General features: G+C 43.0%; 1 gene segment (V, D, J or C); it reads left to right on the forward strand.

Annotated features, from left to right (window-relative positions):
- The first annotated feature begins 829 nt into the window (after positions 1–829).
- Positions 830–15179, forward strand: LOC113014269 (immunoglobulin kappa light chain-like). The segment is given in 6 exon segments: positions 830–881; positions 989–1189; positions 1805–1834; positions 7970–7998; positions 13331–13412; positions 14761–15179. Coding segments are annotated over 6 exon segments (720 nt in total).
- Positions 15180–15435: the final 256 nt, after the last annotated feature.

Below are 15435 nucleotides of genomic sequence, written 5' to 3' on the forward strand. Positions count from 1 at the left end.
TCAGGCAGGAGGCTCCGGTCCATTCGCACCAGAACCTCTCGCCATAAGAACAGTTTCTTCCCCTCTGCTGTTGGACACATGAACAATAAACGTATGACTGTTCCCACCACTAACACATGACCCTACGCTGTGTTCACTGCATCATTCCATGTTTGCACTGATCACCACCTGCACTCATGTATATATCTTTCTACGTAGCACTCTTAATTCTTATTCTCATGTATATATCTCATGTATATCTCATGTATATATCTCATGTATATCTCATGCATATATCTTTCTACGTAGCACTCTTAATTCTTATTCTCATGTATATATCTCATGCATATATCTTTCTACGTAGCACTTTTAATTCTTATTCTTACTTTTATTTTTTTCATGTCTATTTAAGCGCAATTTATGACAGTATGTTTGCACTGAAGCACCGCAGCAATTTCCTGATGTTGTAAACCTGCTCAACATTTGGCAATAAAACCCTTTCTGATTCTGATTCTGATTCTGATTCTGATTCTGATTCTGATTCTGATCTGCTCAAATTTACACAGCTTTCACATCACTTCATTGTAGGGGTCGAGTTTTTCTTTATTTGTTACCTGTATATGAATCTACAGTGTTCAGTTGAGTCACATTCCAAATATGCTGTGAAAAACTCTTTTTAAACGAGTCGTGCTGGAGTCAGTCAGATGATTTCCATAGAGAGTCACTTTGCATCAGCAGCACCATGCTCCAGTGCTCTGGGAGAGTTTATAGTCCTGAGAGTTGAACACTGGATGACTGACAGCTGTCCTTCATCACAACAGAAGCCACAGAAATCCTCCTCATCAAAAACATGACTTTGATCTGCATCCTCATCTGGACTCTCCTCTGCTGCTGCTTCACAGGTAAAGTCCAGAGAATCAAACTCCTCTCCTCTATCAACATCTGTCCCTCTGAAATGAAGCCCACAAAACCATGAAGCTGCTTTATGTTTTTGTCTCTGTGTCCTCAGAGTCCAGAGGACAGATCACAGTGACTCAGCCTGGAGCAGTGAGCTCTGCTGTGGGAGGAACTGTGAGCATCAAGTGTACGACCAGTCAGGATGTTTATGGCAACAACCATTTGGCCTTGTACCAACAGAAAGATGGAGGAACTCTCAAACGCTGTATATTTTCAAACATGAACATTGTTAAAATGATTTGGTCGATGTTTCATCTTTCACTTTGTTATTCTCCTGGTCTTTCATTTGTTCAACTGTGATGCTAAAGTTCAAAAAACAAATCCCAGAATTGTTTTCAGTTAAGCTAAGCAGTGCCTTCATGTTCTAATTATCTTTAACATTACAGGGCTCTAGAATAACTTTTTGCCTTGGTTGCACTGGTGCGCCACTTTTTCAACCGCATCGCTTAACACTGCGGTTTTACATGTGCCCTTTTTTGGGGGGGAAATTGCTGTCCATACAGACAATATTGATTTGTAAATGATTAACTAACAATCTCGTTCTTGTGCTTAAAGTGCTTTGGCACTCTTTGGCCATAAGAATGCAGAGATGGCACCGGGTGTTATGGCACGCCGTCTCTCTCTCGGTTCTGCAATGTTTGTATGTTGTGTTCTTAGTGGTGTCCCTGCTAGCTTGGAAAACCCACTCCCTGTTGGTGTATGAGCGACAGACGCTTTTTAACATCTGTGACTCACTGCTGATGCTCCACAGTGTTAGCGAGCGATCTGGAGGAATCCCGCCGCCGTGCCGGAGGAGCAGCTTCGCCGCGATCGCTGCTCTGCGCTTCCACAGGCCCCGCTGGTTTAGAAACTTATTCCCGTTAACGACAAGGAAGCAAGATGAACAGCAATTTTACTTGCTAGCAAGGCAGGCTGGTTGGAACCAGGCTCTTGGAGCTAAACGCTCCTCACCTGTCTGCTAGCCAGCATCAAGTAAACAGCCTTCCTTGCAGCTTTTTATTCTGAGAACACAAGCACTGTGTTTGTGTGTATGTGAGTGTGTATGTTTGTTTGGTGGTGCGTTTGTGTGACCTCCTGCTTATCAAAAGGGTCATAAAAGCAGGAAGCTTACTAACCAAGAAAACAGAACCCTCACACAGGATGTCCCTATAATGAAACACTACAGCCTCCCCCACCAACAAACAGGCTGGAGAGGTGGTCAGAGACAAAGGAATGTCTTTGACCATGCTGCTTGAACTAAGTCTTACACATTTAAGTAACACAATGACAACATTTAACAATTTGACTCCAACAGTCCCCCCTTTTTGTCAACTTTGTACTTAAATTTCCACTTATGCACCCTTGTGTTTGACAGTTCAGTATAGGCTTCATTCACACACAGCTCCTCACATCATTCACTTCCTACTGCTGCAAAAGTTCACAGTTCATACATGTACGAAACGTGCTTAGCAATTATCCTACTTCTCATTCATCTCACACACAGGAAACTACATCCTGCAAGGAAACAAATGAATGTCAACAGTCAAAAACAAGAATCAACGTTCTCAAAAGAATATGCACTACAATCCAAATGTATGCAGACATAGGCATTCAAACACATCCGTTGGTTTTTGGTTTGTCCATGTGGCTTCCAGCTATCTTCAAAGCTGTAGCCTGGTCAACACTCCTCTTTATGACCCCTTTCAAACCCCCACAGCTTCTCACTGTAGACACCCTGTGGGGTGATCGAGTCACCTGGTGAATCATCTGCATTTACAACTCCTCTCCTTTCCTGTTGTCACTGCAGAAAAAGTTTTTTAAAGGAAATTGGATCAAGTTGTTTATGATCTTCTCCCCCATTTTTGAGTCATGTCCACCCATGGCTCAAAACTCCAACCAACTTATATAAGTGTACATGATGTAAATGTAAACAAAAGAAAGCCCCTTTGACTGTCTGGCTTTTTCTTCATAATGATAGCCATATTAGGACACATAAAGGCAATGGTTATATATCTATATATTTTAGCACAAATGACAATATAAAAAATATCAATCCTAACAATGTCCATGTGTCAAAGTAACTGAGAATAAAAAACAGAAAACATGAAGGAGATATTCCTGCCCTGGCTTTTTATAGCAGATAATCTTAAAAATATTTTGCAATTTTGCATAATTTTAAAAAGTTTACATTTCTTCAGTATTGAACAGCAGAAAATAGGTTTTCTTGTCCGAGGTCATTGAAGTAAAAGAAAAAAAGAAAAAAAAAAGACAGAGGCTGACAGAGCTGCAAACAACGGTAGACTGGTGGGTAATAAGCGAAGGAATAACGCAGAAAACAGAGATTTGAGACGGGAAACTGTTCTTGAATACAGAGAGAGAGAGAGAGAGAGAGCTGTGCATGAAGTGTGATTTTTATCTTGGTGTGAACAAAACAGTAAAGTAAGAGGGAATTCATGACGATGTTTATCAGATGTGAATAGTTTGTTGCTTCTTTTGCTGCTGGTTCAGTCAATTTTGCTTGGAGAGAGACAAAACCTGCAGCTCAGAATCAGCACAAAAAAGACGTAAACAGCGCGGACCCGACGCATCAGAATCAGTGAGCTGTCGGCTTTCAGCCCGATGGCGTGTCCGTCTACGTGCCGTCGTGTGAGAAAGCAGAGAAAGCTGATTCTGATGCGTCGGGTCCCGCTGTGTGTTTACACTGTGTGTCTTTGTGTGGAATCCGTTTACCTGCTCTCATTTACTGTTTGGTGGTTGATAAAATACTTTTTTGATCTTTAACCTGAGATTCCGGCGTTTCTGGGAAAATATATTTATGTTTAAAACTCGATTTAGGATTTAATGAATCAATGTCGCTTTATTCAAGCTACTCACCTCTCTCTATCTGCCTGTACTTTCAAACGTACAGACGGACTACATGAATATCTGAACTACGACCAATCAGAGAGGTCCCACCCCTGATTATCTCTGATTGGTTTAGACCACGATAGGAGCATAATGTGTGTCGGTTGTTGACCACAGGGAGAGTTTCAGAGTTGCAGAGAGTGTTTTTTTATTTATTTATTTTACTCGAATAGTTGGTCGTACCGCTGCGACCTGAGATTATTTTTAATCGCACTTGCGACCAAATTGGTTGCACTCTACAGCCCTGCATTACATTTAATTTTTTCTAACTTAGCTTTGCTCCAGTGGTAATTAGAGTGAAAGGACTTGAAAATCAAAGTTTTACTCGTCTCTGTAAAACAAATTATTCATACCACCTTTACTTAACAGGAGCTTTACTGTGATAGTTTTAATACATTCTTCTATATTTAGTATGGTTTTAATATTTTCGTATTTTAAATTACGCAGGATATATGATAAAACAATAATTTACTTGCAAAGAGTTTTAATTTCTACACAAATACTTTCATTATGTGGAAAAAAAGTATTTGAGATGGAATTGTTTTATTTGATCTGAGAACAAAAAGAAATTGTTCATTGTTAATATATTTAGATCATATAAACAATATACAGGTGCATTTAGCAAAGAAAGTAAGAGAGAAAAAATACTACAGACGGGCATCTGAGGGTGAGGGGAGCGTGCCAAGCTCCAATCGACAGCACAGTCGAGTTCAATGATGGCATCATGATTCTGTGAGCAGCACAGAAACCAGAAGCTAGGGTGGTGATGGGGAATGACCGACGGCAATTTCCTAAGAACATCACCTAATGCTGTGTCACTGTGCTAAGCATACTTTGACAATCTGAAGAGGGTCTTCCTTTGTGTCATTGTTGTTGTCATTTGCATCATGACCACTTCTACAAGACTGCTAAAGTGATTCAACAGGTGGGATCATAACAGCAGTAAAACAACTGGCTCCAATACCCTTTCTGAGAAAGGTTTTCTGCAGAGATAAAAAGGACAATAGAGGAGTCATAAGTATTCCCCCCACAGGAAGAATGCCTGAAGTGAGGCGATGAGGGTTGATAGAGGCCATAAAAAAGGGCTCTATCATGTAATCATATATGCTTAGAGGTATCAATTGTATAATGATAGAGGTCTGATCCTTGGTAGTCTGCAAAGACTCTTCCAGAGTGTTCTGGCATGCACACACATCCTAAGGTCATGAGTGAGGTCGTACCTTCTTTATATAGTATGGGAGGACACCTACTCTGTATCTGTTTAAGTATAAGAGCCTTTTGTTTAGGTGGACCGCTGGACTCCTGGCACCAGCTTACACACACACACACACACACACACACACACACACACACACACACACACACACACACACACACACACACACACACAATTCCCAATAAAAGGCAGCAAGCGGAGGCCATCGTTGGGGTCATTTTGTGGTAGACACTGACGAGGCCTCCATTGCAAATAAATCGATCGATCGCTGACTGTCTCGTTTTCTTCATGATGAATTAGTCTCTAAACCAGCGGGGCTTGTGGAAACACAGACCCAACAACACCCAGGTAGAAGACGAGTATTAATAACTGACTGCACACTTATTTCCACACTGTCATCCTCGAGTAGCTTTGAGGGAACGATGTCTTGCCCCAAAGATATTTTGTAGGTTTGCTGGCTCCTTAGAGTACGAGCACCTGGATGACTGAGAACCTTCACAGATCTATTTTCAAGCTGAGCTCAAAGGTCATAGCCAAGCTTTTTTCAATACACTGCTCAGCTTTCTTTATCATAATCGTACACATCATGGTTTTGGGAGCTTCATTTCAGAGAAATAATTTTTGCAAGATGAGAGATTGTTTCCCGAGACTTTCTCCAACTTTTCCTTGCTGTGCAAAAAATGATGGTATTTGTTTAAGAGATCTACAGTGTGTGTGTGTGTGTGTGTGTGTGTCCTCAGTGAACTGTATCAGTCTCTGCAGTATCTTCCAGCTGCAGCAGTCACTTCAGTTTCTGTTCAGTCTGACTGAGGGAGGTTTTTGTACGACTGTTTTTCACTGTGTGCTCACCCACTGACTGTTAGGATAGTGCCAACACATACAGTAATAAACTGCTGCATCTTCAGCCTGGACTCCACTGATGGTCAGAGTGAAGTCAGAGTTTGATCCACTGCCTGTAAAACGAGCTGGAATCCCTGATACTCGAGTGGTAGCAGAGTGAATGAGCAGTTTAGGAACTCCTCCATCTTTCTGTTGATACCAGTGTAAGTAGTTGTTGTCATAAACATCCTGACTGGTCCTACACTTGATGCTCACAGTTCCTCCCACAGCAGAGCTCACTGCTCCAGGCTGAGTCACTGTGATCTGTCCTCTGGACTCTGAGGACACAGAGACAAAAACATAAAGCAGCTTCATGGTTTTGTGGGCTTCATTTCAGAGGGACAGATGTTGATAGAGGAGAGGAGTTTGATTCTCTGGACTTTACCTGTGAAGCAGCAGCAGAGGAGAGTCCAGATGAGGACGCAGATCAAAGTCATGTTTTTGATGAGGAGGATTTCTGTGGCTTCTGTTGTGATGAAGGACAGCTGTCAGTCATCCAGTGTTCAACTCTCAGGACTATAAACTCTCCCAGAGCACTGGAGCATGGTGCTGCTGATGCAAAGTGCCTCTCTATGGAAATGATCTGACAGACAGAAACATGCAAGTTAGAATAGAATAGAAAGCCTTTTTTTGTCACTATAAAGTTGTACAAAGAGATACAGAGAAAATGAGACAAAGACACAAATTTGCAGGGGGAGAAGTGCCAGAAACACATTATATTAGATTAATATTTCAAACATGACAAAATGCTAATCTTACAGCAGCTGCTGTGTTTGTTGCATCATATTGCTGTAATTGTTTATATGCTTTATATATTCTGAGCTAAGTTGATCTATAGTGTTACATCATATTCTATAAGGATGTTATGTGTTTGTAGACTTTCTGCCCAGTTTGACCCATTTAGCAGAAGTCAGCCTGTTTAAGGCTCTGATATCTATTCTGTGTGACTTAAAGCAGTTATGACATGGTCTGATTTTCTCACCCAATAAAGGAATATTTCATATATCAGTCTACTCTTCATTTTATCAGACACAGTTTTCACAGCTCGTACATTTTCCTTTTCACACATGTATGTAAGCATTGAGCCAAATGTAATAATGCCAACATATTAAACGAACAATATTTGTCTCTTATGTATAATACATCTGTATATACACTTTTGAGTGAAGATTTAAGGTGATAGAAAATATAAACTGCAACTTGAATCTTTCAAGTTCAAGCTCACTGCTGTAATATATGTATATATATACACACAAAGACATTTGTGTGTATATATATATTTCCAGTCCTCAGATACTCAACTAATCAAAGTGATGTCATGACAAAAATGAATGACCAACAAGACATTTTTCCTCCTTCATTTCTGTCACACAAAGCTGTATGAAATGTTTCTCGCGGTTAGTATCATGGTTGCTAGGCAACCTGAACAGCGCGACGCAGGCTAGACCGTCCCATTTCACAAGCCTCTCACTTCCGCACTTCTCGTACTCATAGTACGCACCGTACGCAGTACACGTAGTGCGCGTACTTCAAGCTTGCAGACCCTGAATTGGGACACAGCCACGGACTTTACACAGAGACCTGACTGAACTGGAACAGAGGGAGCATGGGAACCAAACCTAGGAACTAGAAATCATAGCAAAAGACATAACCAGAATAACCTAAAGCATAAGATAATAATAATTAACACAAAACACTGGGTCACATGACCCAGGACCATGACACTTATAGCACTAGAATTAAATAATAAGGGAAGGATTCTGGATCAGCATCATGATGAAAACTTGTGGCCGTAGTATATACAGAATTCTGGAGAAGGTATAAAATGTCACCGTATGTGTGTGTGTGTGTGTGTTTTATGTGTATGGATTTTTTAAATTATTACTCATCATATATTACTGTCTATTAAAGTCCTGTAGTAATTTGTCCATCAGCCTTTGGAAGGTGGCCGGTGCCCCATCTAGGACAAATGGCATCACCGTGAACTGGAACAGGCCGGCAGGTGTCCTGAAGGCGGTGTGCGGTCGAGAAGACTCCTCCAGTGGCACTTGCCAGTAACCTTTGCAAAGATCCAAGGTGGTGATGTACCTGGCCGCTCCGATCTTCTCCAGCAAATCCTCGGTTCGAGGCATGGGGTAGGCATCAAACTCTGAAATGGAATTAAGCTTCCGGAAATCAATGCAGATGCGTAGGGAGCCATCTTTGAAGATGATGACCACCGGGCTACACCACTCTGAGCAGGACGGCTCTATCACCCCAAGTGATAGCCAGCATCTTCTCCACCTCCTGTCGCAGTTTATCCACTAGGTGTTGTGGAACCCGGTATGGACGTTGGCGGATGGGATGTCCATCCTTTAGGCGTATCACATGTTCGACAAGGGTGGTCCTGCCGGGGTTAACTGAACACAGAGATGAAGTCTCCCAAAGGACTTGGAATAGCTCAGCAGCCTGCTGTGGGGTAAGATGAGTCAGCACCGGAGACATCGTATCGGCTCCCTGCTCGGGTTCTGTCTTCCCTTCTCTTGGCATTTCTCTTGCCATCAGAGCTTTCGCAGGGGCCTGGTGGGCACGCTCTTCCCATTCTTTCAGGAGATTCACATGGTAAGTCTGCTTCGGTTTCCTCTTTTCAGGATGATGAATCTCATAGGTCACTGGCCCCATTCTGCGAAGAACTGTGTATGGCCCTTGCCATTTCGCCAGAAGTTTACTGTTGGCTGACGGGAGAAGTAACAACACCTTTTGACCAGGTTGAAATTCACGTTGCCGGGCCTGTTGGTCATACCAGGTCTTCTGGCTTCGTTGAGCGTCTCGCAGGTTGACCTCTCCATGGTATCTCCCCAACCGATCTCTCATTTCCAGCACAAATTGCACCACTCCTTTATCATTTGGAGCAGAAGCAGGAGACTCCCAACCCTTCCGGAGGAGATCCAATGGCCCCTGCACATCCCAACCATAGAGTAGCTCGAATGGTGAGAAACCAGTGGAAGCCTGGGGAACTTCTCTGTACACAAACAGCAGGAAGGGTAGCCACTGGTCCCAGTCTTTCCCAGTGTCTGACACAAACTTCTGCAGCATCCTCTTCAGAGTTTGGTTGAACCTCTCCACTAACCCATCTGTCTGTGTATGGTAGGGTGACGTCCTGATGGCAGAGATGCCTAGCTGGTTGTGGAAGAGCTGCATCAACCTAGAGGTAAAGTTAGTCCCTTGGTCGGTCAAAATCTCATCTGGTATCCCCACCCGGGAGAACAGCTGTACCAGTGCACGCAGAACATTGGGTGCCATGAGCGCACACAGGGGGAACGCTTCTGGGAAATGAGTCGCATAATCACACACCACCAAAATGTACTGATGACCCCGACTACTTTTTACCAGAGGACCCACAATGTCCATAGCTATCCTACGGAAGGGGGTGGAGATGACCGGAAGTGGCTGTGGCAGGGCCCTGTCTGACTTGCGAGCTGGACAAGTTTTCTGGCAGGTAGGGCATGTACGGCAATATTTTTGTATGTCTGTGTACATTGATGGCCAAAAGAAACGTGAGCTAACTCACATATAGGTTTTTTGGCGACGCAGATGACCTGCCCAGGGGAGGGTATGTGCTAATTGCATAATGAGGGGTCTACAACTAGAAGGTATCACAAGCCGTTGGTGGTCACCGTCAACTGCATACAACACATTTTTGTCAACAATGAACTTCTCTTTCCCTCCCCATTTCCCAGTTCCCCCTTCAGTCACATTAGCAAAGAAAACTTTCAACGTTTCATCCTCCCTTTGCATCAAAGTGATATTTTCTGGTACATCCCATTTCATGCTCTTAGTGTCCGGCCCCTTTGACCATAGCTGCTTCTCAATGCGGCGTTGGCGGCGGGATTTTCTTGGCCCATTAGTGCCACCCTCGCACAGACTACTGTCAAAGTCTGGCAAGGGTTGGCATCCAGCCTTCATTTGGGCTCTAGTGACCACTGGGCCAGACACGTTTAATTTAGCATTCCCCTTATCCCCCACATCAGTCTCTGTCCACTGTTCTTCTTTTTCTTGCAGCAAGTCCATGAGTACAGGCAAGTCCATCCCCAGAATAACCTCTACAGGCAAGTTCTGTACCACCCCAACTGACAACAGGTATGGCTGTTCATTAATAGTCACTGTTACCTCCACTTTTGGGTATGGATGTTTATCGCCATGCACACATAAAACTTCTTCCTGTCTGCTATAGTCCACACTGTTCACTGGTACCAAACTATGCTTAATTAAAGACATAAAACTACCAGTGTCCAGCAAAGCAGTAGCCTGCAGACCATTGACCTTTACTTTTTTATAGCGTTGCACATCCACTGGCTGGACCCTTGTGGGCTCCATCTCCAGCCGGGGTGCATAGCAGGCACCAGTGACTTTAGCCTTCCGGATAGGGCATACCAAGGCTTTATGACCTGGCTGCTGGCAATAATAACAAAGAAAGTCCTTACCCGCTCCTCGTAAGTTTGATGCCTTGGTGTTTTCTGGTGGCTCTGGGTTGCTCTCCCTTTTCAGAAGACCCGATGATGGGAGTGGTGGTCGCTGTGGCATCCCAGATGAGCGTGCAGGTGGTGCTCCTTTACGCACATTGAAGTACTGTGACACCAGCTTAGCAGCGGTCAGTCCATCTGCTGGCTCATGCTCCCTCACCCAGGTCCTCACCTCCCCTGGAAGTACCTGGATTAACTGCTCCAAGATGATAGCTTCTCCCATCTCTTCTTTAGTATGCTGCTCTGGTCGGATCCAGCGCCGATAGAGGCCCTTCAGGCGATAATAGGTCTCAGTGGGGCTCTCACCAGGTGGAACTGTATTGGACCGGAACCTCTGCCGATACGTCTCAGGGGAAATGTCAAATTTGGTTAGCAACGCCGCTTTTAAATCTTCATAACGATGGGCTCTTTCTTCATCCATTGCAGTGTAGGCCTCCAACGCCTTCCCCAATAGCAGTGGAACCAGACGACAGGCCCATTCACTCTCTGGCCATCTACAGGTTTTGGCAACTCGCTCAAAACGCAACAAATAGTTCTCAATGTCTTCCCCCATCTGATAGGGTGGAATTTTTGGCCCAACAGATCGCATCCACTCTGAGACTGACTGGTCGAGGCTGTTGGTCACTGCTTGTGACTGACGAGAGGGAACCTCCTCTGGGGGATCCCGGTATCCTCTTTGACGTGCAGGTGTAGGCAGTACCATTCTGGGGCTGCTTGCTGTTGCGGTGCTTGGCGTGGCCATTGCTGCTGTGGTGCTTGCTCCGGCTGGTGCTTGGGCTGGACTTTGCTGACCAGCAAAATCTGAATGCAGCTGAGCGTTGGGAGGGGAAACAGTCCTCAGCCCCCTGAGTTCTGCCAAAAAAACCTCCTCTCTCCTTTGCTGTCCCGCCAGGAAGTCCCTCATCATCGCAATCAGCTCTCCATTTGGGTCACGTGCTGAGGTCGAAGCTGTAGGCAATTCTGGACCAATCCTGCCGGAAACCTCCTCCTCCTCCTCTGCTGAAGAAGACGACACCGGCACTGTGTCCCATGCCAGCTCCTCTGCTGTCTTCTCCACTGGAAGCTCATGCTGCTGGGACCGCAGCCCTGTGCGCTTAACTGGGAGGCGCGTTTTCCTCTTCCGACTAGCAATCCCACTTCTGACACCATATGTCGCGGGGTCCTCTCCTAAACTTCTCCCGAACAAATGCAGGCGTAGTCAGGAAGCATTCAGTGTGGATAATTTATTCTGCCGGCCTCCCAGGTGCACAAAAGATTATTTACAAAGAAAATAGGAAACTAACTTAAGTCAACACAAAACAAACATCTATATACAAAACACAGTCTGCATGTTACCCTCTCTGTAACATCTCACTGAAAGAACCCAGGTAGGCCCTGACAGCCTTCTTTTATACCCCATGGCCCCTCCCACTAGGCATAATAGTCATCTCTTTATTATTTCTTTTACCAAACAATCTTTCCCCCTCAGCTTATTTCCAGCTGTATTCCTACAATACATATATGTATATACAGACATTTATGGCCAATTCCAGGCAGCCTACAGTGTTTCACAACAACAAAAAAACAAACAAAAAAAATAATGCAGTTCGCGTGACCTTTCAAGCGTGCGCGAACCCACTATTTGAACCCGAGAACAGCATACCATCGGCTTGCATAACCCCCGTACAATCGGCGATCACAGCGAGTCTCCGCGACCGGCTTTATTAAAGGTAAGTGGGAAAATATGTTGGCCACCTTCTGCGCTGCTCAAAATATACCTCTCACCCCTTTTTGTTTATCTGCCCGGTCGACGAAAAGACGCGCAGTAATTGTAGAAACTAATGGTGGTGGTGCGTGTATTCGCCCAGATCAGCTGTCTGCGGCCCGGGACGGTGTAACTCCGTCACAACAGGGAACAATAACGCCTGTACCAGTTGTTGTATAGCAGAGGTGCTCAAGTATAAAAACAATAATAAACACAATGCTTTGGTTCTATAACATTTTTCTATCATTACTTTATTTTGGATTAGGTGCATGAGCTTTTAAGTATGGATAATTAAATAATAGATTAATGAAACACCAGAGTGTGCCCTGTTCTGAGATGTACAGCAAGTGGAGAGTGACAGATGAGATGAGGAGATGGAAGAGTGACTCACAGGCAGAGCCGAGTTCATTTCCCACAGTTTTGTGGTTTAATGCTTCTGAGCGCTGTCACCAATCTTTGCATTTTATTATCATCTCATAACACTTCTTTAATCAGCTGCCATCTCTGCTGTGGACTTTTTACTGTCTACAGTCTCAAAGCAACACAGACCTCCATCACTATCTGCAGCAGGAGCAGCAGCAACCCCTCAACAGCAACAGTGTTGTTGTTATTCAGCCTGGTTCTATGTGCCCCTTTTGAACTTTGAGCACCCGTCCCTTCCAGCATCTCTGCACGGCCCTGCTCAGAATCATTCATCTGTTTTAGGTTGACATTTTATATGTTTTGTAGAATAACAGGACAAACTGTGAGACTAGAAAGACCTGAGTTTCATGCTCTGTTTTGTGACGTAGTGTGCAATGCTCAGCAGTATTATCATTTTAACTGGTTCTGTGCGCGATCTGAAGACACTAAGTGTTTGTGAGAGAACATAAAGCTGTTTTGATGCATTTGTGAGGTTTTACCTGATGAGTTTTAAGTTTTGTGATTGTAGCTTGAAAATTAATTTTAATGTTTAGAGTTATGAGAAAGAAGGTGGAAGCATTAAAGTGATGTATCTTAACAGTTGTAAAATGTAAATGACCAAATTGGATTATTGGAATATAGTTTTATTGTGTTTCGTTGTTTTTTATGTAAAAATTATAATATTAATATGTTATGAAATTATGATTTAAAGAATTCATATTGTTGAGATTGTTTGTTTCAGAGTCAGAGAGCCGTGTCTCTCTACAGTCAGAGGTTTTTGTACGGCGGCTCAATGAGTTTGTATCACTGTGGTACACGTTCGGTGGAGGAACCAGACTGCAAGTTGGAAGTAAGTCAGCCGTAGAGCTTTTTTTTTTTAAATGTAATTTTCTTTTCTTTAATTTCATTTAATATGAAAGGCTAGGAAACTTTTTATGTAACTGATTAATTATTTTATTCATAAATTTTGTCCTAAGAAACAAAGTCAGCTTTGGAAATGAATATTCAGACACTCAGGACAATTTCCAATGAAAATCTGGGATGTTTCATATTATTCATTATTATTTCTAGTTCTGATGGTAAAGTTGTATTTTGAGGGCTTGTAGGTTTAGTTCAGTCACACAGAGAGCCGTGTCTCTCTACAGTCAGAGGTTTTTGTACGGCGCCTCAATGAGTTTGTATCACTGTGGTGGACTTTTGGTGGAGGAACCAGACTGGATGTTGGAAGTAAGTCAAACTTAAACCTCATTTACTTTAGCAAATTTCTTTCTTTTGATTATCTTAACTTTTCTGTTCAATGCGCCTAAAAAAACCTCAGGAAAATAGTTTTTAGATAAATCTTCATGAAGAAACAAAGTTAGCTTCAGAATAAATGTTAAAATGAATATTAAACACAATATAAAACATCAGAGTGGACTTGAGGATATTTTACATATAAATATATCTGGTTAAGTCTCGAGAGCTTTTAGTTTTAATCCAGTCTGACAGTCAGAGAGCCGTGTCTCTCTACAGTCAGAGGTTTTTGTACGGCGCCTCAATGAGTTTGTATCACTGTGGTGGACTTTTGGTGGAGGAACCAGACTGGATGTTGGAAGTAAGTCAGACTTAGAGCTTTTTTTTTTAATGTAATTTTCTTTTCTTTAATTTCATTTAATATGAAAGGTTAGGAAACTTTTTGTGTAACTGATTACATATTTTATTCATAAATTTTGTCCTAAGAAACAAAGTCAGCTTTGGAAATGATTATTCAGACACTCAGGACAATTTCCAATGAAAAAAGTTAAACTGCACAGAGTGAAGATAAAGATCTCTGGTGTTCTTATTGTATCATATCATTTACAACAATGTAAGCAATAAAAAAAACCACATGAGGTAAGTAGTGGTATTGACTTTCTTATCCAGAACAAGCTGTTTATTACGAAGAACTGATGATGTTGAAGCTTAACATCTTTTGAAATTGTTGACACATCTTTGTTTTGTTTTTTTGTTTTTTTATTTCCAGTGTAGTTTGAACATATTTCAGCTCAAACTGTGTGATGATTCTCTCTGTGCTGATATGCATGAGAGGTTTCTGAAAGGGAAGTGAAACAATGTGTGAGTGAATGACTGGTGGAGCAGAAAAAACACCTGACAGAAACTTCTTAACGGAGAAAATCAAATTGTGGTTCTTGTCCTCTAAGCTGATTGGTGTTTCCTAGGTGATGCCCGCCCCGCCCTGAAGGTGCTGGGTCCCTCCAGTGAGGAGCTGAAACAGGGGAAGGCTACAGTCATGTGTCTGGCCAACAAGGGCTTCCCCTCAGACTGGAGTCTGTCCTGGAAGGTGGATGGCAGTGGCAGCATCAGCTGGGAGGAGAGCAGGAGCCCCGTGGTGCAGGAGAACGACGGCCTCTACAGCTGGAGCAGCACCCTGAGGCTCCCTGCAGACCACTGGATGAAGGTGGGCTCTGTGACCTGTGAGGCCACGAGGGGCTCCCACACTCTGGTCTCAGAGCCACTGATGAGAGACCAGTGTCCCCAGTCCTGACCTGACTAACTGTGACTTTCATGCTGGTCTTACTTTCAGTCTGCACTCTGTAGCTTTAAAAAAAAAAATCTAATTTCTTCTCTCATTTTTCATTGCTTTGTTTAAAGTTTAAAGTTTGTTTAAAGTTTTAAAGAATAAAAAAATATCTATATTAAATAAGAATTGAGTGTTTGTCTTACTTTTGTGGTGATGTCAATATTAAACTCTAAATAATGATTTCCAGGGTTCTAATTGGAAGCCAGTGTGCTATCTGTAGTCAATATGAGTCGGTAGAATTAAGTCACTTTCAATACATGAAGTAAAGCAAAGTTTATGTTAAAGAGTAAGTGCGAAGGGGAATTGAGAGACA

This window comes from Astatotilapia calliptera, chromosome 22, assembly GCF_900246225.1.
Source record: "Astatotilapia calliptera chromosome 22, fAstCal1.2, whole genome shotgun sequence".
Lineage (NCBI taxonomy): Eukaryota > Metazoa > Chordata > Actinopteri > Cichliformes > Cichlidae > Astatotilapia > Astatotilapia calliptera.